Consider the following 26,955-nt stretch of genomic DNA (forward strand, 5'->3'; position numbering starts at 1 on the left):
AAGTGGGAGACTGTTGGAAATATGCCCTAGAGGCAATAATAAATAAGTTATTATTATATTTCCTTGTTCATGATAATCGTTTATTATCCTTGCTATAATTGTATTGATAGGAAACTCAGATACATGTGTGAATACATAGACAACACCATGTCCCTAGTAAGCCTCTAGTTGACTAGCTCGTTGATCAATAGATGGTTACGGTTTCCTGACCATGGACATTAGATGTCGTTGATAACGGGATCACATCATTAGGAGAATGATGTGATGGACAAGACCCAATCCTAAGCCTAGCACAAGATCGTGTAGTTCGTATGCTAAAGCTTTTCTAATGTCAAGTATCATTTCCTTAGACCATGAGATTGTGCAACTCCCGGATACCGTAGGAATACTTTGGGTGTGCCAAATGTCACAACGTAACTGGGTGACTATAAAGGTACACTACGGGTATCTCCGAAAGTGTCTGTTGGATTGGCACGAATCGAGACTGGGATTTGTCACTCCGTGTGACGGAGAGGTATCTCTGGGCCCACTCGGTAGGACATCATCATAATGTGCACAATGTGATCAAGGAGTTGATCACGGGATGATGTGTTACAGAACGAGTAAAGAGACTTGCCGGTAACGAGATTGAACAAGGTATCGGGATACCGACGATCGAATCTCGGGCAAGTATCGTACCGATAGACAAAGGGAATTGTATACGGGATTGATTAAGTCCTTGACATCGTGGTTCATCTGATGAGATCATCGTGGAACATGTGGGAGCCAACATGGGTATCCAGATCCCGCTGTTGGTTATTGACCGGAGAACGTCTCGGTCATGTCTGCATGTCTCCCGAACCCGTAGGGTCTACACACTTAAGGTTCGATGACGCTAGGGTTATAAAGGAAGTTAGTATGTGGTTACCGAATGTTGTTCGGAGTCCCGGATGAGATCCCGGACGTCACGAGGAGTTCCGGAATGGTCCGGAGGTAAAGATTTATATATGGGAAGTCCTGTTTTGGACACCGGAAGAGTTTCGGGGTTTATCGGTAACGTACCGGGACCACCGGGAGGGTCTTGGGGGTCCACCAAGTGGGGCCACCAACCCCGGAGGCTTGCATGGGCCAAGGGTGGTGAGGGACCAGCCCCTAAGTGGGCTGGTGCGCCTCCCAGAAGGCCCAAGGCCAGCTAGGAGGAAAAAAGGAGGAAACCCTAGGCTTATATGGGCCTAAGGCCCACCCTAGGGGGCGCCTCCCTCTCTCCCCTCTTGGCCGCCCCCCTTGCTCCCCATCTAGGGCTGCCGCCCCCCTAGGGGTGGGAACCCTAGAGGGGGCGCAGCCCCTCCCCTTCCCCTATATATATGAGGCCTAAGGGGCTGCCCATTATACATGCGATTCAATCTCGTTGGTGCAGCCCTGCGTCTCTTCTTCCTCCTCTTCTGCGGTGCTTGGCGAAGCCCTGCAGGATAGCCACGCTCCTCCACCACCACCACGCCGTTGTGCTGCTGCTGGATGGAGTCTTCCTCAACCTCTCCCTCTCCCCTTGCTGGATCAAGGCGTGGGAGACGTCACCGGGCTGTACGTGTGTTGAACGCGGAGGTGACGTCCGTTCGGCACTAGGATCATCGGTGATTTGGGTCACGACGAGTACGACTCCATCAACCCCGTTCTCTTGAACGCTTCCGCTTAGCGATCTACAAGGGTATGTAGATGCACTGTCCTTCCCCTCGTTGCTAGTCTCTCCATAGATAGATCTTGGTGACATGTAGGAAAATTTTGAATTTCTGCTACGTTCCCCAACAGCCAAATCCAAGACCGCGGGCGCAAACGTCACCGCAAAAAATGAGCCATGGGTACTGGCTTCCCAAGTGGACCAATGCTTCTTCATTACCGACCCGTCAAAGCCTAGTCGTGTTGTCGTGAGGAGAGGCAAAAGGAAGATCATCGGAATGGATGGAGTAGCCAATGAGAAAGACTTCGACAAGTACGGCGACCCGAGGATCGAACATGACGACGATGATGAAGTAGCAGCATACACCACAAGAAGAAGCAGGACCACCCTACCTAAAGGACGTCCGTTCCACAGAAGAACTCCATTTGCGAAAAAGAAGGGCAAGAAGATTGTGAACAGATAGCTAGCTAAGATCGATTGTATTTAAATCTGAGCCTTCATTTCTCGATTGTATTTCATGGGCACTTTTTGAACTATCATGAATATTTTTAAATCTCATGGACACTCGATCTCGATCCCCCTCCATCTCGATCGCTATCCCACCTCGCCAGATCCGGTCCTCCTCGCTGCCGAGCACCCCCCGGTCCACCGGCCGCCGCCGGCCCCCCGCACCCTCGATTCCCCTACTCAACCGCCGCCGCCGACCCCCCGCACCCCGCGCACCCTCCCCCGCTCCACCGACATTACTGTTTGATGATATTATTTAAAAAATTATTACTGTATTATAAAAAAATATTACTGTTATGATTTAAACAAGTTTGAACATATTTAAACAAAAATAAGTATCAAACATCATTTTAATGCATAAAAAAATTGTGGAGCCTGGGAATCAAACCCAGGACCTCCTGGTGTGAGAACTGGCTGCTGACTAGTCGAGCTAGTAGAGGCAACTTGGTGTCTATCAGGTCAGGTGGAAGATAACCTGTTGGCTCGAGCAGAAATAAAAAAATACTAATGGCGCACCACGGTGAGGTGCGCCATTAGTATGGATGTACTTATGGCGCACCGAGGGGTGGTGCGCCATTAGTATTGTGCCCGGCCCCATCCATATTCCCTCCCCGGCCGGCGCCTCCCTATCCCCTCTCTCTCCCTCGCCCTCGCCCTCGATCCCCTTCCCCTCTCCTCTCCCGACGTCGCTGCCCCGCCGCCTCGACGCTGCCCCCCCGCCCCGACGCCGCCTCGACGCTGCCCCGCCGCCCCGACGCCGCCCCGACGCCGCCTCGACCCCGCCCCGACGCCGCTGCCCCGCCACCTCGACGCTGCCCTGCCGCCTCGACGCGACCCCGCCGCCCGGACGCCGCCCCGTCCACACCACCGTCGCCGGAGCACCACCACCACCCGGACCTCGTCCCCGACATCCTCCCCACGCCCCACTCCCCGGCCCCCGTGAGCTCCCCCTCCTCCTCTCCCCCTCTCCCCCTCTCCCCCTCTTTGACTGGTTACCTGTGATTTTTTTTGCTTCTCCAGCCATGTTTGTGTCTAGAACTCTAGATCATGGAGGAATCGCCCTCTCCAGCAGTGTAATTCTTTTGTGTGTTTTAAGTGGTATTTACAGTGTACTTTTAGTGTAATTACTGTGCATTTTCAGTGAAATTTACACTGTAATTGTTAGTGGAATTTACACTGTAAATGTTAGTGGGTTTACAGTGTACTTCTAGTGGATTTTTGCTCTGTATTTGCAAGTGGCATTTTTAGTGGAATTACTGTTTATTTCCATGGTTTTTACACTGTAATTATTAGTGTAATTTTGGCCCTTTGTATAGTTGATTCACAGCAGCAGCAACTGTAATTGATCCAAAAACCAGGTCAATTGATGTCAAATTGATTAACTAAATCATCCAGAAACAAGAATGATAAGTCCATATGCTACTGTTGATCCCAAGACCGGAATGACAAGTCCAGGTGTTCCTCAATTGAGGAATTTGATTAACTAAATCATCCAAAAACCAGAATGATAAGGCCACATGCTACTGTTGATCCCAAGTTTGATGCATAACAATTGTTGTATGAGTTCTCCAAATGAACAGGAGTACTCCTCTATTTTGATATGAAATCACCATGATAGGTCCACATGCTACTGTTGTCAACATGATAAATAGTTTCAGTTAGTTACCTCTAAAACTAATCCTAATTAACTGAAGAAGAGAAGAGAGGAGGAGTAGTTTATTTCATAGAGTAAACATTAGCACTATTTGACAGTAAAATGTTTTAGCTAATTTGAATTAACTGAAAGCAGTAGTACATCATTTTTATTGACAGTTTGTGATCTAAATCCAGTAATGTCATGTGTGATCATGGCTGCATAATTATGTAGGGCTTAAGAGTTTCACTTTGATGATGATGCCCTTTGCTGCTCAAGATTTTTCATATATGGGCACTGGAACTCACGCATCTATTAATTCGCAGTGAACATGTAACCTTTCACTGGATGTTTTTAAGTGTAACCCCCATGTGTTTTTAGCCCTGTATTGGTTCAGTAGGTGTTTCCTTTATTTTGTCAGTGTTAGATCATCTCACTGAAATATACCCTAGAATTACAGTGTAATATACCCTAGAATTTCTGGTTGTTAGACTGTTCAGCTATGCAGAGTGAAATACAAGTTCAGCATGTCGATAATGATTTTGGCAGCAATGTGAGGCAGCAGTGTGCGGCACAATTCCTTCATTGGATAATGATTTTGCAGGTACCCCGAGAGGCCCTTGAGTTTGCCGGAATGTCGATTAACTTCCGTTCTGGCAAATTCGGGTACTCCATATGTCCTATTTTCAGCAAAGGTCATGCTGAAATTTTCCGTGAATTTTAGCATGACTTTGCTAAAAATAGGACATATGGGGTACTTGTGACTAATGCATGGGCCGGGGTATCTTAGTAGTTAATTAAGTAGGATCAAGTGCCCCGGCGTACTTGTGACTAATGCATGGCTTTTAGGGTGCCTCGGTGTCGATAAAAACCGAAATGATGAAAGCTTAGGCTTTTAGGGTGCCTCGGCGTCGAAAAATTCTCAATGATAAAAGCTTAGCTTTTAGGATGCCTCGGTGTCGACAAACCCTAAATGATGAGACCATGATCTTGTTCCTTGACAATAACCAACCTTTTGACCTAACTTTGTTCCTATTTAGAGAGAAACATGGCCAACAACGATGAGGCCGGGGGTTCGGGCGTCAAGGCATTCTGGCAGCTGTCCCAGGAGATGGAGGAACAACCTCACTTGTATGAGGCCGCCGCCTTCCCCACCGATCCTGAGACCACTGATGGTACCGCCGAGGATGACCCCACTGATGCCACCACTGATGGTGCCGCCGAGGATGCCACCACTGATGATGGCGGCGCACGCATAGATGGCAGCCAACCGAAGAGGTAACGGAAGGACCGGCGCCCGACCGTGCTCCGCACCCTCAAGGAGGAAGTTACTGAAGTGGACTCCGACGGGAATCCAACGGCGCCCGAACGAATAGTCAAGGGGTACTCGCTTCAGCTCGGGTGCATTCTCCGGAGCACCGTCTCGATCAACACCAAGAACCTCAGGCATCCTGACCGAGGGAATTTGCGCAACCTCCTCTTCACGAAGCTGCACGAACGATACAAGTTCCCCGCTGAATTTGAAAACACAAGCCTTAAAGGGAATAAAGTGAACGCTGCTGCCCTCACGAAGATGAGCACGGCCCTGTCTACTTGGAAAAGCAATGTGAAGAGAATGATCCAGAAAGGTGAGAGTTATGAGAAGATCAAGGAGAAAAATCCTTCGATCACCGAAGATGACTACAACGACTTCAAGATCAATTGCTCGAGCACCGCAAGCTCCGATTCAAGTAAGTGGGGGAAAGAAATGCGGGAGCTGAACTTAGGGGAACACACACTCGGTCCCGGCGGTTACAGAGTGGCGGAGCCTATATGGGACAAGGAGGATGCAGACCATGCCGAGCAAGGCCTACCGCCCCTCTTTGATAAATATGGTGACAAGCAGACCAGGAACTTTGTCAGGGCCCGGTACAAGAAGGACCCGAAAACAAAGGAGCTTACCGCGAATCCGAAGACCAGGGAGCTTGAGCTTGTTCTTGTAAGGAATACACCCCCGCGTAATTAGCTTCATATGGTTGCATTTTAATTAATGAAGCCAAATTTCTAAATGGTTCACATTCCTTCCGCAGGCGACTGAAAGCAGTAGCGCGGGGTCGACTAAGAGCAACCCTTGGGACACCACTCTAAATAGGGCGTTGAATGTAATGAAGAACAAGGATAAGCTCAGTAAGCCGACGTCAGCTGGTCGTGTGGCCGGCAAAGGCTTGTCGACAAAATGGTCATCATACTATAACACTGGTGGGCGAAAGGAGAAAAAGACCAGCTCAGAAAGCCAGGCGCGCGAGGTTCAAGAACTCAGGGCACAGGTGGCGCGGATTCCGGAGATGGTCCAAGAGCAAGTGGAACAACAACTCGGAAGGACGATGACCGCCATTGTGCCTACCTTGATCCAGGGGATTAGTGCGTGGATTGCGGGCGGCCAACAGGGGCCGCCCCCGATTCCTAGCTTCACGTCCAGCAACTCGCAGAACGCGATGGCGGGGCCATTGGTGTCTCCGACGGAGGCGGCATTGGTGTCTCCGACGCCGGCACGGGAGCTTAATGCACTCGGGTGTACGTCGGCCGGCACCTCTGCAGCAAGCGGCCCCTCCGTCAACTGCACGCCCGCCGTTGGCGGTGCCTCGACATTAGCCGAGCTCGACGCCATCATCACGGTAACTAATTAAGCCTCTCTCGGCCGAGGACTTCATCTCCTTGCCTTTGAATGGGCATCCCTGACGCCCTACATGTTTTCGCAGGGCGCCGCCGACGTTCCGTGCACTCTCCTGCACTTCGTGAACAACGAGTTGGTCGATGTCGCCAAGGGCAAAATCGTTCAACCGGGCAACCCCTTGTTCCACGGTACCCAGATGCCACCCAACTTGTTTAGGGTTCAACTGGTTCGGGTGCTGCCAGGCTGCGACGAGTTGTTACCTCCGATTCGACCCGTCGGGGCCGACGATGATGACGTGATGACCCTCAGCGCCTGCCTGAGCTGGCCCCTGCTTTGGCCGAAGAGCCAGATTCGTTTGGGGGCGGGGGACACCACCCCAAAGACAACACCGCCACTCGTGCCGGCGCCAAGTCGGCCCCATGGCAAGACCGCCGCAACGGTGCCGGACATCCCTATGCCACTGGATCCAAACATGCATATGGCATAGGATCAGAATGACGACGACGACGATACATTTGCCAACGTCGATCAGTACTTTGCCGATCATGGGTACGGTGGCGACTTCATGGGGCCTCCTTCTCAAGAACCCAACCCAACAAAAGACGTGCGCGATCTAGCTGGTACCGCGGAGAAGCCAAGTTGCAACAGGCGTCGTCTAGCTTTCAGCTCTCAGGAGACGCCTCCAGCTGCCGACTTCACCGAGCCTCAAATAGGCGAGGAGCGAAATATTATCAGCCCCAACACACTCCAGAAGGCGGTCCGTGAGCAGAACTCGGTCCCATTACAGGAGAAGAAGAAGGCACGCAAAAGAAAGACTAACAAGGGTGCGGGCCAGCCGACACCGAGTACGATCCGTGCTCAGGACGGGCCACCTGCACCTGAGGATATCTCGAGGAGGGTGCATGTGGCGGGTAGGCCGATGCTACCAAGAAATATGCTCGATGCTGCAACCGGTGCTATGCGGAGTCTGCATGACAGTGTTCTTTCTTTGGAGAAGCGGCGTCTCAGAGAGAAGGATGTGGCATACCCGGTTTTCGCGGCCAAGGTGCCAGAGGGCAAGGGCTTTGTGGATAACTCCATCGGGGGTACGATCGTCCTGCGGTTTGATGACATCCACGCTATGTTGAACCTTCATCCACTGCACTACACCTTCGTTCGGCTATTTTCGCTGAGTATGGAGATGCGGATCATTCGCGACAAGACCCCGGACATCGTGATAGTCGACCCCTTCTACATGCGTGCCAAGATCTTGGGCAACGCTGGGGACCGGCAAGTCGCGAGTTCTTACCTCGAAGGCGTCATTCTGGCAAACCGAGATAAGGATAACTTCCTCGTGCCTTACTTTCCCGAGTAAGTCCTCCCCTCAACCGCCCCGTAACATATGAATTCTTAGATTTCGATCGTTTTTCTTTTAACATTCTGTGTTTTCTGCAGTGACACACATTGCACGCTCATCCTCCTAAGCCCCAAATATTCCATGGCCACATATTTCGACCCGGACCGTCAGTCGAACATAGACTACACAAATGTCAAAAAGGTTCTTGATGATGTTCTCCCCGGCTACGTCAAATCTGGAGGCACCTTCACCAGGCCTATTCCTAAGTACGGCAAGCACGTCTTCTCCCATAATACGACGTTCTGCTGCGTCAAGCAGCCAACTGGCGGCCAGAAGGGTGCCTACTACGCCATCCATCATATGCGGGCGATCGTACGGGACCATCATCAACTTCTGCTACCGAGTAGACTCAAAGATTGGGCCGCGAGCGTGTCGGCAATCCAGGACGCGGACATCAGACAAGAATTCTTTCGCATCCAGTCGGAGTTTGCGGAAATCATCCATCAAGATGTCCTTCGTACCTCGGGGCAGTTCTACCTCAGAAATCAACCGTCCAACAGTGACATCGACACAATCCTACAAATGCAGGCTGACAACGCCCGTTGTTTCATGACTCCCACGATAGACGGCGGCTTCATCCACGCTCCGGTCCCTTGAGTCGAGTCGAAAACAGTGATGCTGTGTCTAGTTCTGAAACATCGATTGGCTCATATGTTGTAATTAAACTTTAATGAAATTGTAGTATGTCTCTTTGGTTTCGAGAGTCATTCAACTTAGATGTAATCGATGCTATTAATGTTTTGCTTTTCTCTTCCGATCGTTCTGTTGCATACTTATATGTTGCTTATGTATTGTCTGTGAATTGGTACTAACGTTTCGTTTGGCTATTGCATAGCGATGACGTGGTATGTCGTGTACAAGGGTATGGTTCCCGGAGTCTACAACGACTGGGAGGAGTGTCGGAGACAGGTTCACCGATTCAGCGGTAACAGTTACAAAGGGTACACCACTAGGGCCGAGGCCGAATCTAGATACGCCCGCTATCTAGCGGGAGAGGGGAGGGAGCGTTGGAGGAACCGGATGAAGACGAGTTTCATTGTGATGATGCTCATTGTGATGACCGCAGCTCTCTTCTATGTGATGGTAGTTTAGATGATCGATATCGACTTATAATGTGAAGACAAACTCGCGGTCTCGAGACTTGTAATATAATGTTCTATCTTTGTTCGGTCTTTTCAATTCGGAGACTAATATGATGAATTGTATTCAGAGACTAATCTTCTATTTTATTCGATGAATCTGTTGTTGATGTGTGCTGTCTATATTTTGTCCAATTATACATTTTGTAACCTGTGCAAAAAATAGAAAATTAAAAAACAAAAAAACCTAATATTCATAATAATGGCGCATCACATCATAGTGCGCCATTAGTGTGCCAAAGGATACTAATGGCGCATCATTAAACAGTATGCCATTAGTATGCCGAAGTTACTAATGGCACATACTGTTGTTGTGCGCCATTAGTATGCCGAAGCACCTGGGTATACATGGCCCCCTGGAAGGCATACTAATAGCGCACTGTGGACTATACTAATGGCGCACCGCGTGGTGCGCCATTAGTATACCAGATACTAATGACGCATTAGTAGTGCGCCATTAGTAGCACGCCATTGGCGCACCACTAATGCGCCATTAATGGCCAAATTAGGTGCGCCATTAGTAGGCCTTTTCCTAGTAGTGACAAAGATCTGCTCCCGAAAAAGCTCATCATCCATTTCACAGAGGAAGGTGTGAATCATCCCCAACACGGGGACCGCGCACCCCTCATATTGGCTCGGGTACCTGGTCACAGTAATGTCATATTTGGCCAAGATGTCGTGCACCAGGCTGCGGCTTCTATATACCACACCGAAGTTGTAGACCAAGAGGCGCGCGTCAACAAAGTTGCTCTTGAGGCTTAAGGCGATGTCCTTAATATAACGCTGCCGCTGGCACTTATTGCCCGTCAAGGCATCAGGGTTGAAGCACGAATTCAGTACTGCAAATAAAAACATTTTATATAGGCCAAGACATTGATGGTGCATAAGGAAAACTACTATGAAAAAGATGTTAAAGTGAAAAGGAAAGTGTGATCCGATACAACACCTATCTTAAACAGAACACAAAGTGATTGAGGAAGGAAATTGATACCGTAGACGCCCTCCCTGATCTTGAGGAACCCATCGAGTTGTGCTGAAGATCCTATGGCAGATGGTGTTGGTGAAGGTGGTAAAGATGGAGGTGAAGGTGATGCTTTAGGTTGAACAACTTTTGAAGTGGAAGCAAGTGGTGGTAGCCTCCTCCGTCCACTACCTCGGCTAAGTGGTGGTGATGGATCTTCATGATAATAAGTAGCCATTTCACCAGAAAGTTCAGTCTTGTCAAGTTCATGTATGATATCCACTATACTTGGCCTTTTGTGCCTATCCATGTCCATGCAGCTCAGTGCAACCTCAGTGCATCTTTTCACTTGCTGGCACTGTGCTTCTAGTGTCTCCGGAGAACTTGCTTGCAACCTTTTTGTCCAATTTCCTTGTACCTGTGTGATTGAAGTGCAAAGTAAAGATAACAACATACAAATGTGTAGCATATCATAACATGGCTCAAAATAAACATGATTCTTTGTCCGGTTGAAGAAATAGCTTTCTTACTTGATCAAGAAACTCTAGTTGCATTTCATCATATCTGGTGGGGCCAATAGGCCCTGCAATTATCTTGGTCATTACGACACCCAAGCTGAATATGTCTAGCTTCTTTGAGACCACTCTCCAAAATAAGTATTCTGGTGGCAAGTACCCACTGCATATGGCAAAATACATATTACAGGTACGGTAGAATGAAAAGACTAGAGTTCATAAAATATTTCTATGAGCTTTTCACCGAATTGTAAGTATGCTGCTCTTTATCCTTATTATTTTTGTGTCAAATGTGTATCGGATGTTATAGCAGATAAAATAATCCATTGGTACATGTATGTGCAATGTACTTGGTAGAAAAGTAGAATCACTTAAGCCAAGTTAGCCTTCTATACAACTTGCAGAGCATTTGTCCAAGAGAGTCCCTCACTACCCTCAGTTTGTCTCTCTGCATACTCGGCATTCCACAAGTTATGAAAATGCAAGAACTGATATTAAATCTCGTCGTTAACTGAACTCTGAATAGAAAAATTAAGAAGAAGAAAACTATTCAAAGTAAAGAGACTCAGTAGGCGTGACCCCCCATGCCTCTTGGTCCTCTAAACCATTTAGAGAACTCCTTCTGGGTTGTGCCACACCCAACGCGCCCCCTACCTCTGCCACTTCTGAAACCTCTGCCTGCTTTTGGACCTCGGCCTGGTCCTCTTTTTGAATACCAAAGCTGAGGGGGGGGGGGGTGAATGTCATTCCACACTCTTTGTACAAATGCTGGCTGCAAATAGCGCAACAGTCAGTTAGTCTTTCGTATACGACACTGAAAATCTCCCTCTTCTGCTTCATGACAATCATACATCGTTTTCCAGAGGTTTTGTGACATCAACCTTGACCCGCACCAAAATGTTTCCTTCGAAGTCATGGGATTCCTGCTCCACATAGATGAACTCACCCACCATGGCAACCAGGTATTTGATCAGGCGATAAAACTTCTGGAAGAACGTGGATCCGGATCAATCTTGATCAGCCCAATCATTGACGGTTTAGTATATCCATCATACAGCTCAATGACTACTGCTTTATCCTTGAAGGTCCAGGGTCCTTCCTCCAACACTCTTTCTTAATCACCAAGGCATGAGAATTGAAGAGCGTATAGATTGTCATTGTTAGAGTTGTGTCGAATATTATTGCACGAGGTAGGTTACAGTTGGACATGGTTCTGAATTGTGTGTAGACAGTATAGGTGTTGTGTCCTAATAGGACACTTGTATCCTATGCCTCTCATATCTAGTGAGGGTAGACACACGACGTAACATATGCCAACATAATAACATAGGAACGCAGGGGAAGTCGGCAGCATGTGCCGGCGTCCAGGGCATAGGAACGCAAGGGAAGCCGACAGCATGTGCCGGCGTCAATGGCGACCGGGTGCGGTATTGTAGAGGTATCATGGGGAGGAGCGCCCATAGTCAAGCCTTGGGGATGTAGCCATATCGATGAAAATCATTAATAAATCTCGGTGACGTGCTTGTGTGATTGCTTGGTCCTCGGATGATCGACGGTATGCCTCAGATTTATTCTAACAAGTGATATCATGAACTAGGTTATTCACGAGGCCGTGTTGTGTTGACTTAGAGGAAGGATCGATTTTGTGATGCAGCAGGTTGCGGCGTGGTTCTCAGCGTGATCAAGAGAAGCAATCAGGAAACGGGTGCAAGCGGCTGCGTCGTTAGACTAGTCACAATTGGTACTAACTTAGAATAGTAACATGCTAATGTTACTAGTGTATGTTACCACCTCTATAGTGGGGAGTAACATATGTGTGGTGTCATGCAACACTTCATTTATTAGGTTGTAGACCCATCTTGTCTTGGTATGTATGATGTTACAATAACTAGCTATGTTACCACATACCCCTCTTTCCTTATTAAAACTTGCCACATCATATATTTTGTCTAGAGGTGTGTGATGTTACCACCTATGTTATTTTCACAGTGGGTAGTCTCACGGCAGGACAGGCGAACCTTTGGTGATTTGGGCAAGGCGTCGTGTGCCGGATCGAATTGTCTTAGCGGCAGCGACTGTGCGTTCATAGGGGTGAGTGTATGTGCGTGTATATGAGCGCTTGTGTCTGTACTGATGCTAAAAAAAAACGTGGATGACTGACCGTATCCGATTAGAAGCTTGTGAGGCACCGGTGCTGGAAGCCTGGGATAGGTTCTCTCCGGCATACGCGTGAAAGTGTGGTGGCCCAAGGTCCTTGGCGCGCTGCAGGGCAGGTGGCCCATGAGGGCAGCGCGGGGCGTGGCCACGCACATCGCGGCTGGCTCAAGGAGCCGTGACGAGGCTAGATGCATGCGTGCGAGCTAGCAAGCCGGGACTGGTTTGAGGAAAAGAAATAATTTGCAACATGTGGTATTTGACGATAGCATGGACAGCAATTAGATTGAATTAGCAAAAGAGCCCGTGCATTGTAACAGGGTAACAAAAATTATATTTCACCACTTATCACAATTACTCCGTCTTCTCATTGTTATCAACTTATTCATCCTTTCGCAAATTTTACTATGTACACGAGCTTGTGGTTTTCATCGTCATACTAAGCAAATGCCAGTTAGAAAGGAGAGGTGGAGGTCAAGGGCTACTTTGAGTGCCATCTTAATAACTGGAGTCTTGATCTGATTTACTCTGAGTGCCTTACTTGAATGAGTGCGACATAAAAAAAATTGTCCGTTCAGGTATGCATATATTTAAAATTTATACACGTTTTTCTTGTTAGAATAAATCCGAGGCATACCGTCAATCATCCGAGGACCAAGCAATCACACGAGCATGACACCGAGATTTGTTAACGAGGTTCACCGATATGGCTACATCCCCGAAGCTTGACTACGGGCGCTCCTCCCCGTGACACCGTCACAATACTGCACCCGGTCGCCCTGGACATCGGCACACGCCGCCGGCTTCCCCTGCGTTCCGGTGCTATTATGTTGGCATAGGTTACATCGTGTGTCTACCCCCGCTATATAAGAGAGGCCTAGGATACAAGTGTCCTATTAGGACACAACTCCACATACTATGTAAACACAATACAACTCCTAGTCCAACTGTAACCTACCTTGTACATAATATTCGACACAACTCTAACAAACTTCACCTTGGCGAATATTCTCCACCACCTTGAATTCGTCAATGCGTCAAACTTCCATGTACATTGGACTTGAGCTTATCCCGTGAGTACCGCTGCTACTCTAAAGACTCCATGTGACTCCACCTGCAACTTGTAGTCCCTTCTTTTCTTGACCACAGTCAACACTCGGGCAAAATTAAGTTCCTTGTTACTCTAGTCCGTGCTCCCAACTTCCAGAGTATCCGTCAACGCCATCACACACCGATCACTGACCTGCGTGAAAGTGAACAACTCACATATTGGGTGTCACACATAAGAGTTACCTGAACTCAACATCACCGCTCCTTTCTTGACCGCCTGTCTGAAACTTGAAGGAATTTCACCGTTGCTTGTAGTCATCCCGAGTCAAATTCGCAGTTGTCTCACCACATGTATGACCACCAGAGCCCTGGCCCGTCTCCATGTCCCGTGCGCACCGCACGCCTCGCCGCTATTACCGCGTCGAGACTCCGCTGTCCCGGTCGAGTCTCAAGGGTCGCAAAACCACACCACTCAACCCCCACTGCAGAGTACCACCGATCATAACTGACCGATGACGAGTTTCACGCTTCCATCAGACCACTGGGCTCCAGTCCGAACTACGCGTCCCTCGCTTTTTCCCGCTGAATAGGCTTCGACTCTCTGAGCTCTTACGCCGTAACCCCTCAATCCAGCTCCACCTTCAACATGACTCCATGGTAGATGATCAGTCCACCTCTGCGCCTCATCGACTTCAAGCTCCGTGTACACACCATCTTGAATCGACTCTGCGCCATAGTCTTGTCGAAGCCACACAAGCCCTCAGGGCCGCACCACGTGTTTACATGCCCAGAAGTCAGTCACCATCAGCATCACACTCCTATGTCGTCATCGCCGATCCCATCACCGTCTTCTGTACCAACCGACTCACGTCGATCCGTCAGACTACCTAGTCCGACCCAGTCGAACTTCTCCGACTACAGACATATTCCAGACCTCTCAAGTCGTCACCGTGACCACCGTCATCCATACACACATGTCACATGTGTAGCGACAAAGAAAACCAAAGAAAAAAAATTCCCTCATAGCTTTCCCGTGTGAACCACACGTATGTAGCTTCTGGATCCCTTCTTTTATTTCTTTCTTGATGATAGCATCACGATCAAACTCTAGGTCCTTGTGCCAAATTATTTTTCTCAAACAAATCTCACATAGTACGCAATGCTCCTGGACTTCAGCCCCAATTGTCTCAGCCCTCCTCGTGCAACACTCATCAAACCGAGCTTGTCTCCAGCCCCTGCCCAGCAAACAACTCCGAACTGGCCAGCGCCATGTGCCGTGAAAGCACGCCCCGTATGGGCCACCTCCTGCCTCCCTTGGACCGCTGCCCTATAGCTGCTCCCGTGCGTTCGCTGGCTGACGCCCACGCTCAGTCCTGTTGCCGCACGCTACCTCGGCACGATTCAATCTCGCCGAATCCTTCGGAACACGCCGCCACTAGCTTCGATAGCTTCCTGAAGATTTCCACCACGAATCCATCTACTTGCGGATCACTCTGCAGCAACTCATCCACGACGTTTCGTTGATTCGCTTCCGCTCCCACGATCGCTTCCCGGAGAATTTCATGAATATTTTCTTTCCCTCTAGATCAACAATCCACCGAGACCTCGAACAACCTAGCTCTGATACCACTTGTTAGAATAAATCTGAGGCATACCGTCAATCATCTGAGGACCAAGCAATCACACGAGCACAACACCGAGATTTGTTAACGAGGTTCACCGATATGGCTACATCCCCGGGGCTTGACTACGGGCGCTCCTCCCTGTGACACCGTCACAATACTGCACCCGGTCGCCCTGGACACCGGCACACGCCGCCAGCTTCCCCTGCGTTCCGATGCTATTATGTTGGCATAGGTTACATCGTGTGTCTACCCCCGCTATATAAGAGAGGCCTAGAATACAAGTGTCCTATTAGGACACAACTCCACATCCTATGTAAACACAATACAACTCCTAGTCCAACTGTAACCTACCTTGTACATAATATTCGACACAACTCTAACATTTCTCAGGAATCTTTCATATATAACATGTTATATTTTGAGTTAGTGTCTGACAGATAAATATTTTGAAGAGTATTTTAATCTGTCAGAAAAAAGAAAGATTAAACAAAAAAAGGATGTATATATCTAGAGTCATATGTCCATGTTCAACAGATTCAGATAGAATATCGGGGGGAGATGAACGAAAAAACTGTGTGTATCGTTTGTGCCTGACTCGTACGAATGCGATGTAAAAATATTAGGCCGACGAAAGGATTTTCAAGTATGTATGTGTATTTAAAATTTATACATATTTTTCTCATGATTTTTTCATATATAACATGTTATATTTTGAGTTAATGTTTGAAAGATAAATTATATTCCGATCATGTTATATTTTGAGTTAATGTTTGAAAGATAAATTATATTCCGATCATGTGTTTGTTTATTCGTCAAGCCACTTGTTGACATTCCAAGGAACTTGCCAGCATATATAAATTGATGGGAATTGGTATGAGATAGCAATGCGGGACTATTCTCTTATTTATAGTACAGCTTTTTTTAGACAAATTTGTAGTACAGTTTTTTTGTGGGTTAAAACGATCAACACCAAAGAACAGTGGAGGTTGCGAGTTTGATTGCTATCATAGTCTACTATTTTTGCCTCATCTCCTAAACGGGTTGGTGGGTCTAATTTGTTGGGCCGGGTTGCACAGATGGGTCGGGAGGGCACTGTTTTTTATTGGTGGAACGTAACACGGATGAACGGGGCAGAGGCCTGGTGGCCTAGGATAGACGATCGGTAGAATAGCCTAACTAAGTATGGAGAAACAACATGGACATACCAAATGGGAGGCGAAATAATATTATACCTCCATTTATACAAAATATAGCATATATGCCCGTGGGTTACACCGGTAAAAAATGACATAAATTTAGTGAGGATTGTATGCGCAGACATACCATTCAATGTGTTATAAAATTGGTGCAAATTTAGTAAGGATCATAAGTGGAAGTAAAACATGTCATGCTGTCCGCTGCAACAGAAAAAAAATGACGTGAATTTAGTGAGGATTGCATGTAGGAAAAAAAAATGCCACATCATTTTTATTCATAAGAATGAATGAGGGGCCAGTACGCCTGCCATTGATACTAAATTTCATGCCAACAAATATATGAAGCCCACAAATCCCGCATGTCCGGTAGGATCCTTCCTCAACCCTCCTATTTCCTTCCTCTATTTGGTAGGATCCTCCATCAATCCTCCTATTTCCTTTCTCCTTTCTTCTTTATTTCTCACGCAATCAATGTCTATTTCCTTTCTTTCCTTATATCAAGCATGTCATGAATCTCATTTGCTAGCCGGTTACTTTCCAAGTAATTACCCTATATTTCCGTTCTCTCTCTTTCCTTTGGCCTTCCTTCTTTGTTTCTCAAAGAGATATTCATGCCTTATTCTTTGCTCAATTTCCGAAGCAGCTCCGTGATGCCTGATAACCTAAGAACGTATATAAATTGGTAAAAAATAATGCAAAATAGCAAGGTGGGACTATTTCATAAGTAAACAAATATGAAAAAGCCTCCGGCCTGTTCCTTGCCCGCCCCGTGGGCCGCGGCAGCCGTCTCGGCCCAGCACTCCCGTGCCCATCAAGCGCCCAACTCCCTTGGCCCCAGTACGCCTTGCTTTATGTTAAAGAGCCAGACGCCGACGTTGGAACACCCAGGATCCTGGATTGATTGGTGTGCTACGTTAGCATCTACACAGCAGACCAGTGTTCGAATCCCATTGTCCACGTCCGATTTTTATTTATTTTTCTTCTACTCGCGTTCAACTGAAGCTGGGCCAACGACCCAGCCTGCAGGCCCAAGTCGGTAGGAACACATCGAACCTGATGGTTTTGATGCATGGGCACATATATAGATTAGTACCACCTTGGGTAAACCTCGGGTATATGTTTTAAATTCATACTGAAAGCGTAAAATCACGTAAAGAAGCGTATTGTGACGGTGAACCCACGGAGTCAATCCGTGCTTTATTATTAGGATAGATAAAGGAGCATTGGGAGTTGTGGCGGCACACTTGTGTAGTCACGAGAGCTTGCATGGAAGCAGTTTTTTGATGCATTGCTAATTGCGTACGGTGTTTTACCAGGAGTTTAGCAGACTGGCAATGTGCATATAAGGTTCAGAGGAGCCTGGAAGTGCGTCATGAAGATCATGTATACACAGGGGGCCAAGACATGCACGGACGTGCAAGCGGTCCTGGTGCAGGTTGGCGCATGATTGCAGTCGGATATGTTCGGCTGGGTTGGACTAGACAGTCTGACGGATTGACGTAAGTCGGTTGGTACAGAAGACGGTGGTGAGCAGTGATGGTGATCGACTTCTGGGCGTGGAAACACGTAGCGCATGTCTGAGTGCTTGTGTGGCTTCGACAAGACTATGGTGTGGGGTTGATTCAAGTTGGTGTACACACGGAGCTTGATGTCGACGAGGCGCAGGGGTAGACCAATCATCTACCATGGAGTCATGTTGAAGGTGGATCTAGATTGAGGGGCTATGGTGTAAGGATCCAGAGAATCGAAGCCTATTCAGCGGGGAAAAAGCGAGGGACACGTAATTCGGACTGAAGCCCGGTGGTCTGATGAAAACGTGAAACTCGCTATTGGTCGGCAATGACCGATGGTACTCTGCAGTGGGGGTTGAGTCGTGTGGGTTCGCGACCCTTGAGACTTGACCGTGACAGCTAAGAATCGACGCGGTAATTGCGGCGAGGCATGCGGTACGCACGGGACACAGCGACGGGCCAAGGCACTGGTGGTCAAACCTGTGGTCAGACAAAGTGTGTAGGGGTGCTGAAGCAGTGTTGATGAGTACTAGATTCAAGTTGGTGACTGGGTCTATCGGTACTAGCTGATGGACAGGAGTTGACCATGGGGAATCTGAGAAAGTAGCGGAAAGTCTGAAATTGTCAATGGCTAAGTGAGTACATGGCCGTATATTTTGTGGTGTTCTGTGCACATGGCAAAGTGCGGATGACAAGAACAGAAGGAGGCAGAGTGCTATAGGCGTGGGACATGTCAGAGACTATCTGGTAAAAGGGTGGGACAACTGTGCATTTGACTCAGGGTGACATAGGGCGACGGTGAAATTTCTTCATGTTTCAGACAGACGGTCATCAAAGAGCGGTGACGTTGAGTTCAAATAACTCTTATATGTGGCTTCCAATATGTGAGTTGTTCACTTTCACGCAGACAGTGATCGGTGTGTGATGGTGTTGAATGGATACTCCGGAAGTTGGGAGCACAACGTAGAGTAACGAGGAACTTAATTTTGCTCGAGTGTTGACTGTGAAGAAGACGAGAAGAAACTACAATTGCAGGTGGAGTCACGTGGAGTCTGGGAGTAGCAGCGGTGCTCATGGCGTATCTAAAGTCCAATGTACATGGAGGTTCAACGCATTGATGAATCCAAGGTGGTGAAGAATATTCGACATGTTGGAGTTTGTTAGAGTTGTGTTGAATATTAATGTACAAAGTAGGTTACAGTTGGACTTGATTTTGAACTGTGTGTAGCTATGATAGGAGTTGTGTCCTAATAGGACATTTGTATCCTAGGCCTCTCATATATAGCAAGGGTAGACACATGATGTAACCTATGCCAACATAATAGCATAGGAAGGCAGAGGAAGCCGGCGGCATGTGCCGGCGTCCAGGGCGACTGGATACGGTATTGTAGCGGTATCATGGGGAGAGGAGTGTCCATAGTCAAACCTCGGGATGTAGCCATATCGATGAACCTCGTCAACAAATTTCAGTGTCGTGCTTGTGTGATTGCTTGATCCTCGAATGACTGATAGTATGCCTCAAATTTATTCTGACAATCATTGAGCCGGAATTTTACCTCCTGCACCAGATCCCAAGCTGTAGGGGCCGAAATTGAGCGGCCCAAATTTTACCTCACGCATGTTCCAGTAAAACAAGTAGGGGCTGTAGGGTTCTGTCATGTGTACACGGGCAATTGCCATCCACCGAGCCGCATCTTCTAGGAGATCGCTTTCATCAACCACCACATCCACTAGGTCATCCATTTAAGACCTAATTCCTTCATCATGGCCTCCTTGTCGTTGATCGGCGGGTCCGTGCCCCTGCTGACTGAGAGGCGTCCATCACATCTCTTGCCCGTAGAAAAGGTTGTTTCGCCGGCGGGAAATCCCGAGCAGCGAGTCTGAAGACGCCGGCTACCAGCGGCAGCAGGAGTGGGTAGGGGAGCGATGTTCTCCACGATCGTTGCGAAGTGCCGTCGGGGGGGAGGACAAACCTTAACGAGAGGTGAACTGGAACGTGAATCTAGCTAGGTCTTCTCCAAGGGGAGGGGACGGTGACACTGAATTCTTTCCTCAGAGACGTATCTAGTAGCCTAATTTGTGCTTCTCGTGCAAGAATAGATTGAGGGCATATGTATGTTCATAGAGATGAGTGTACGCGCGTATATATAAATGCATGCATCTGTGTTGTGTCTTAAAAAAATTCAGAGTCCGGAAGTTCTAAAATAAGGGAAATAGAGTCCGGCATGGACTTGTAGTTGTGGCCGAATCCATTGCGTATAGGTTAAATAGCTACTACTATATATACTTGTACGTGGTTCCCTGTAAACCCCGATCGAAATAAACTGATAGGTCACAGGTGCGACCGTGGACTTGTGTGTTCGATCGAACAAGCCGGCCGCTAGTTGCTTCGTACAAATAGCGGCGGCCGGTGGGTCGATCTTGTCCGAGATGGACTCCGGGAAAGATCAAACTGATGAGTTATCGACGCTGATAGAGGACATCATCTCGCTGGAGAGGGAGCGCAAAGACTTGCTTGGGTCCCTTACTCCCACGATTTCTCGCTGGGAGGATATCCTCTCTGGAACAACAACATGGAAGGGATTCATGGCCGACAACACAATGCCCGTCCCTGTACACAAGAAGAAGACGGACTCGCCGCAGGTTAGAGACGACGAGAAACAACTCGTCGATTCCATCCTCCAAGACACGGAGGACCTGGGCCACCGGCTGCTATCCATGTCACAATATCTCTGGATTTCCCATGCCCGCGTCTCCTTGTACACGGCCGATGAGCTGGTTTCCACAACATCCAGATTAAAGAAAATCTCCAAGGATTTCTACAAGGCTACCGAGGAGGCGGCAGAGGAGAAGAGGAAGGAAGATAAGGAGGAGAGGGATAGGATGAGGAACAAGGATGCAGCGAGGGATCAGATGATGCTGACCAACGAATTCTTGCGTCTCTCCTCCAGTGTCCTCGCTAGACCCAGCCTTTACAAGAATGAGTTGGCGATGATGTTTACGGTGGAGGATGAGGAGGAGTATGAGAGGGTGATGGAGGCGGAGAGGGAGTTGGAGAGGCAGAGGGAGAACTGCAAGCGGCGGAGAAGAAAGAAGCGGAGGCCGCGGATTGTTTTGCAGAAGGACCTGCAGATTGTGGAGGAGAAGCACAGTGTCAAGCAGGAAACCAAATCCCCAACGGAGCAACTCAAAGAGTGGATGGATGATGAGCTGGAATTTTTCGCAGGCCACCGTAGCATCTGGGAACGCTCTGATGGCAGCATGTCCGGACGGTGCGGCGGCTTCGAAGATAAAAGTAAGTAAAACATGCGTGCTGCAGCTTAGCTTACTCAATTTCTTTTCCTTGGTCCGCTTGCTCTATTCATGTCTCAAGAAATTTCTGCATATCACTAATTTCCTCCCTTGGAAGTGAATTGATTGTCTTTGCTTAATTTGTTTTGCAGCCACATTGAGTCCTATGCAGTTTACGCACTGCATACCCGGTATCATCCCGCCCCGTGCCGCTGTCACTGGGAGCACATTGCAGATCTACTCCTTCAAAATTGTTGAACTAAGTGATGACCTCAAATGGCCACTCAGGGTGTATGGTGTGGTCGCTGCCCGAGACACCGTGGACCGCAACCGCAACCTTCTCTTCGCTCGGTCAAGGATTATGTGCCAAGTACTCACTCAAGATGTATGTACCATTGTATATTGAGTTTATTATCTTCATTGTCAAATATTTCTTTCATGTAATATATACTTTGTTGTCCTCTGTTTCCTTTAAGTAATACGAGTATATACTTCTTTGTCCTCTGTTTCTTTCAAATACTACTTTTCTTCTTCTTTAGCTAAATATAATGATGATCTAATGATTGCAGGACTCTTATCTGCGCTTGACTGGCCCTTCTCATGCAATTCTAGCTGTGGACTATGTTGACTTTGAAGTCGAACTAAAAGTACGTGATGGAGATGATGAGCTCAATGATACACAGTTGATGTGTGCCATCAACCGTTATGATGGCAACCGTTATGATGAAGCAGATGACAACGGTGAGCACCGACCTTTACCGTTCGATAGTCCCTTCTGTAGGGCAGAGTTGAGGTTTGAGAGGCTTCTTACAACGGTTCAAGCCACTATTTTATCCGTTCGTTTTATTGGAGGGGAGTTTCCTTTCAAATTCGGAGGCCAGGTTGCCTGTGTTATTGATGGCACACGTGAGAAGGTTGTTTTGTTTCATTCCATTGAAAAAATTTCTAAAGAACATGAAGTAGGTCTAGATGGTTATGTTCCTTTGTCAAGGAATGTCGTTTCGGTAGAAATTAGAGGAGGGTTGGATGTTGTGGTAGAAGCCTACGGGCGTTCTGGCTCTACATCTGGTCATTTCTACTTCCCTTCCAAGTATTGCAACACAAGTCAGGGTAGATTTTTCGTCTGCGGTTCTGAGGTGGAGATTACCGTTGCTTGGTCCCGGCTTGTGGGGGACAAGATGGCGATGTTGATTGAGGGATACACTACTCAGATGTAGTGTGCTATCTGCGATCAGGATGTGGTATTTGTATGTTGGCAAGTAGCATGTATCAGCTCCATATTATGTTATCCAACTCTATCGACTCTATATTATGTTATTTGACTCGTGTGTTAATGAGCAGAAGCAGTTGTGTTGTGTGAAATATTTGTCAAATAGTCTTGAAAGCCAAGTTTGCTTGTACTGGCATTATGTTTACTTATTGTGTGCCATCGCAAATATTCGGCTCAGCTGCTTAATAGAAGTATGTAAGATTGGGATGTCCTACATTTAATTTCCCACCTAGTAGCATTGATGCATTGTTTGTGAATAGTGTCCTTCACAAATCGTAGATCGTACGCTTTCCCAAGGAAGAAATACAAGGTAGAGGGTCCAGTGTCGAGTCCCCCACTGTTAGGATGGTCTCGAGTTTGCAAGTCACAGCCCAAACAAAAAAATTGAGAGTCAATTAACAAGTTGGGATGCAATCCAGATAGATTATGCAACTGTAGTCGTATAGTGTTTCCTTTTCTTTTCTTTTCACATGACGAGGTTGGTGACAGGACTAAACTGCCCTTGTATTAGTAACAAGAAGATATCCACTCGCCGTGCACCCATTGTTCAATCGATCAATGGAAACTTCAAGTTCGCCATATCCAATCGCCCGGTCGTCGTCGCCAATCACATTTGCAGCCGGGTGCACTGCAACCTGTCCACACCACCCACCCGATGACCATCGCCACACTCTTTTTACGGTACATTAAAATGATATGAGTCATCCATTTCCAGTAACTCAATGGATTAGATCCGCCAATACTAGTAGAAAAATTAGTATATTTTTGTTCAAGGGGTAAAATTGGAAGACGTTACAAAATCAGCACAGATTCTAAGCTCCGAGGAAATAAGAGCCGATGGTGTATCGAGGTTTTGCTCAGCGACTTCATGTGGCCCGTTTGAGCGCAATTTCAGGCAAAAGGTGGCGGCCCGTCTGCTTCCTTTCCATTCGGTTTCCCTCATCGAATTGGACCACAGTACACCAACGAGCACAAGGTTCCCATGGTCAGCCGCCGCTCACCGGTGTTGTTGCCGACAACGACTACGCTGACCTCCCCCAGGCCACAAACCCCAGCCTTCGTCAGGCCTTCACCGAAACTGAGCTCCCACAGGTCACCGAGGCCCCGACCGACCCTCGATGGGCTCGGCCTCCCTAGCCTTGTCACATCATATCGTCTTCTTGCTTGCGCAGCCCTTTCTCCTCCTCATCCTACACCGCTTTCCACCAGCCCTATCGGCGTCACACCTGAGCGCCACACCCCGTCAGTGTCATCCCTTTCCACTTCTCCACATCACCTTGTACAAACCCCCTACACTACCCCTTTTTTGCTCCTCACCCTATATCTCCTTTCGCCACCCCGCCATCATTGCACCTGGTCACCGTTCTGCCTTGTGTCATGACGCTTCGAGGCCCTATCCACGCACAGCAGTGGTGCGATACAAGATCAGCCAGGTTCCACTCGGGTTCCATCATTAGCTTAATTATTTCCTCTGATCTAGGACTCATTACAATGTGTACTGTTCAACACCACCACCAAGGGATGATGTGTGCTTCTAACATACACACAAGAATCTACTACATTGTTGATTTTGTAGATTGTTTGAGAGATCGATGCTTTTTGGATAAATGCATCGAGGATTTGAGATTTTCGCACATGCCAACATTGCCCACGAGAGTGGTGGAGTACAAGCTCAAATGTTATCCAATTAATTCTTGTGTCGCCACGTCGCCGAAGTCGACTACCACAACCGCAGGCGCAAGCTGGAAGCTGAGACAAACTTGGAGAAGAAGCAGGGCCAGGCCCACACTGGTGCAAAAAGTGCGGCCCGCACACGGCCTAAAATTATGGGGGCCCCAAATTTTTTACATAGGCCTAGTATGGAAAAAAAAACGTATGCCCTACTGGGCTGCTGGGCGTTGTAGTGGGCTCTGCCGCTCTTGCTCTGGGCTGGAGTCGAAGCCTAGCGACGAGGCCACGAGGGCATCCATTGATCGAGCGACAGTGAGCCAGCGACCAGTGCAGAAACGGGGTCGGCTGATCGGGGAATCGTTCTCCAGCCTGATCTCCTCGACTCCAGCGCTGGAACGGCGGCAGTGACCAGCGCTCAAATGGGATTACGAGAACTCCTGAATCCTGATCTCCTCGACTGCTCGTACTCGATCGGGCCTGTACTCGATGTCTGGATCGCTACATCCTAAAAGGGATCGGGAATTCCGGATCGTGAAAACTGAAAACTCTGGATCGTGGGGCGACAGCCGTGGGCTCGTGGCTACAATAAGGAAAGGAACGTCTCGTTGCCTTCCTCGCCTCCTTTGTCGGTGACCGACTCTAGCTTCCTGTCAGGTGCTTACTGCTTAGCGACTCTTTTTCGATTAACTTCAGTTCCTACTCTTCTAATTCCTAATTACAAACTGCTTAGCGACTCCTTTTCAATTAACTTCAGTTCCTACTCTCCTAATTCCTAATTTTGTAATTAATTATTGGCAGGGATAGTTACTTCCTTAGGGATTGGTTCTTACTTCTTACCTCCTCGGTTAAAGACTACAAGACCCAAAATTAGGTGAGTTATACGGTTCATCTAATTGGCAAACATTGATGCATGATCCCCATCTCCAATTCATATATGCTACTGTATAACTTCAATTTTATTTTATTAATCTTCGTTGTCTTGTGTTTCAATAATATAAATTTGAGTCATCATAGGGAAACATTAGTCTGGTGCCTCCAAGCACAAGAACAAAATTTAATTAATAAATCTTATAAAAGTGGTATGGACAAATTTGTTAAAAAAAAGCAACGCAAGTGTCATCTGATAATCAGTCTGTTGATCCTTCTACCATTACAATTTTTCCTGCGAGATATATATATTATAATTGCTCGTTAGTTCTACTTTTTTGTGATATAGGGCCCCATTTTCTAGTTTCGCACAGGGCCACGGATTTCGCCGGCCTGGCCCTGAGAAGAAGTGGAACATGGTGACGAGTTGTGCCGGGAGCAGAAAGCAGGCACGGTTGAGCGACACCGTGACGGCTGCGAGGCTGAGACAAACTTGGAGAAGAAGATGAACATGGTGAGGAGTTGCGCCGGGAGTAGGAAGCAGGGGCGGCTGAGCGACACCATGACGGCAGCGAGGCCCTTGGTCTGGAACATGGGGGCGCGGTTAAATCGGAACGCTGGCGCAGTGGTGAGCGCCGAACGCAAGGTGAAAGGTGGTGGGCAGCGATAACACGAGCGGCAACACGGCGGTGATGAGGTTGATGCCAACGCGCGTGACCGTGTTCTCCGGGAACCGCCGCTGGTGTCGTTGGAACTCCGGGGATGGCGCACCCACGCAGCCGATCATTCACACAAGGCGGCACCAGCACAGCTTTTACTACCTGCACGACAAGCTGCTTAGGAGGAAGACACGTAGCCTAATATCATCGGGTGGCAATGGCAGCGGTAGCCACACCTGCGTTGGCGACCGGCGTCGGGTGCGCCGGGTGCGGTCCGTTCAGGGCGTGTGTGCGCGTGTATCGCGATGGTGTGTGTGCACCTGAGTCCACCGTGCAAGGCTGCGGCTGTTGGCGATCTGTTGCGAGTCCAGGCGCCTATGAGCGCGTCGTCCGAGCCGGCCATGGCGTGCTGATTGGGCGGGCTAGCAAGAGTGGAGGTGCGGCGTTGCGTGCATGTGGCTTAGTGGTTAGTGCATGCTAGGTCGATCAGTTAGTGCGTGCGTGCGTGGATAGTGGGCACTGCTCACAGGCAGGGCGCTCGGGGACGAGAGGGAGCCCCTGCGTACAGCGCTGGGGCTCGAGCTGCTCAGGAGGCGCGACCAGATGGGCTCAGGAGGCGGGGTCATGGGATCGATGTGGTCACGGCTCGGGCGCTCGTCCATGGCAGCGAGCTACCGGAGAGTTGTGGCCGGAGGAGGAGGCCACGTAAAGGTGAGCGGCGGAGTGAGGGGAGGCTCGGCCGGATCGAGCGTGTCGCGTACGAGGCCTAGAGCAGTCGAGGTCATGGTGGTTGCGGGCGAGCTCGCGAGGAAGTTTTTGAGGAACCGGCAGTTGGGCTGCCTTAATATATTAAGAAGGAGTAAAAGAAATACAAATGTCATGGTACACACATTGGGGTCAGGGCTGGCCCATAGATATATGGGGCCCAGGGGCAAGACAGCAATAAGGGGCCCTTGTGTTTACTCCAAAACTCAAAATATTTATATTTCAAAAGCAAAATAATATCCAGTACATAGCATAGTCTGATGATCTTAATTTGTACTCCAAAACTGACAATACAAATTATTTATTAATAAGTGAACTACACCATGATAGTAATGAAATGATGTAGTTCGACAAAAGCTCGCTTTCCACAAAAGCTTGCATTTCTAAATTTTAATGGAGACTCCATTTTGCCCTGCAAAACAAAAATTGCTGTCAAAA

At 48.2% G+C, this 26,955-nt stretch overlaps 1 protein-coding gene and 1 pseudogene across 1 annotated transcript; one reads left to right on the plus strand and one right to left on the minus strand.

Moving 5' to 3' along the window:
• Window positions 1–11,411, minus strand: part of LOC123038301 (uncharacterized) — a 58,221-nt pseudogene extending 46,810 nt beyond the window's left edge.
• Window positions 11,412–20,303: 8,892 nt separating this feature from the next.
• On the plus strand, window positions 20,304–22,578 carry LOC123186723 (uncharacterized). Its single transcript, XM_044598437.1, has 3 exons — window positions 20,304–21,289; window positions 21,438–21,670; window positions 21,855–22,578. Exons 1-3 carry the CDS (start codon window positions 20,425–20,427, stop codon window positions 22,500–22,502), a joined length of 1,746 nt encoding a protein of 581 aa, XP_044454372.1. The 5' UTR covers window positions 20,304–20,424; the 3' UTR covers window positions 22,503–22,578.
• Window positions 22,579–26,955: the final 4,377 nt, after the last annotated feature.

The sequence above is a fragment of the Triticum aestivum genome, chromosome 2A (assembly GCF_018294505.1).
Source record: "Triticum aestivum cultivar Chinese Spring chromosome 2A, IWGSC CS RefSeq v2.1, whole genome shotgun sequence".
Taxonomy (NCBI): Eukaryota; Viridiplantae; Streptophyta; class Magnoliopsida; order Poales; family Poaceae; genus Triticum; species Triticum aestivum.

What these genes read in the sequence shown, in the direction of transcription:
- LOC123186723 (XM_044598437.1), top strand. Translation starts at nt 20,425, where the DNA reads ATGGACTCCGGGAAAGATCAAACTGATGAGTTATCGACGCTGATAGAG. An exon ending in CGGCGGCTTCGAAGATAAAA is followed by an intron (nt 21,290 to 21,437) that starts GTAAGTAAAACA and finishes TTTGTTTTGCAG; the next exon opens with CCACATTGAGTCCTATGCAG. An exon ending in GCCAAGTACTCACTCAAGAT is followed by an intron (nt 21,671 to 21,854) that starts GTATGTACCATT and finishes TAATGATTGCAG; the next exon opens with GACTCTTATCTGCGCTTGAC.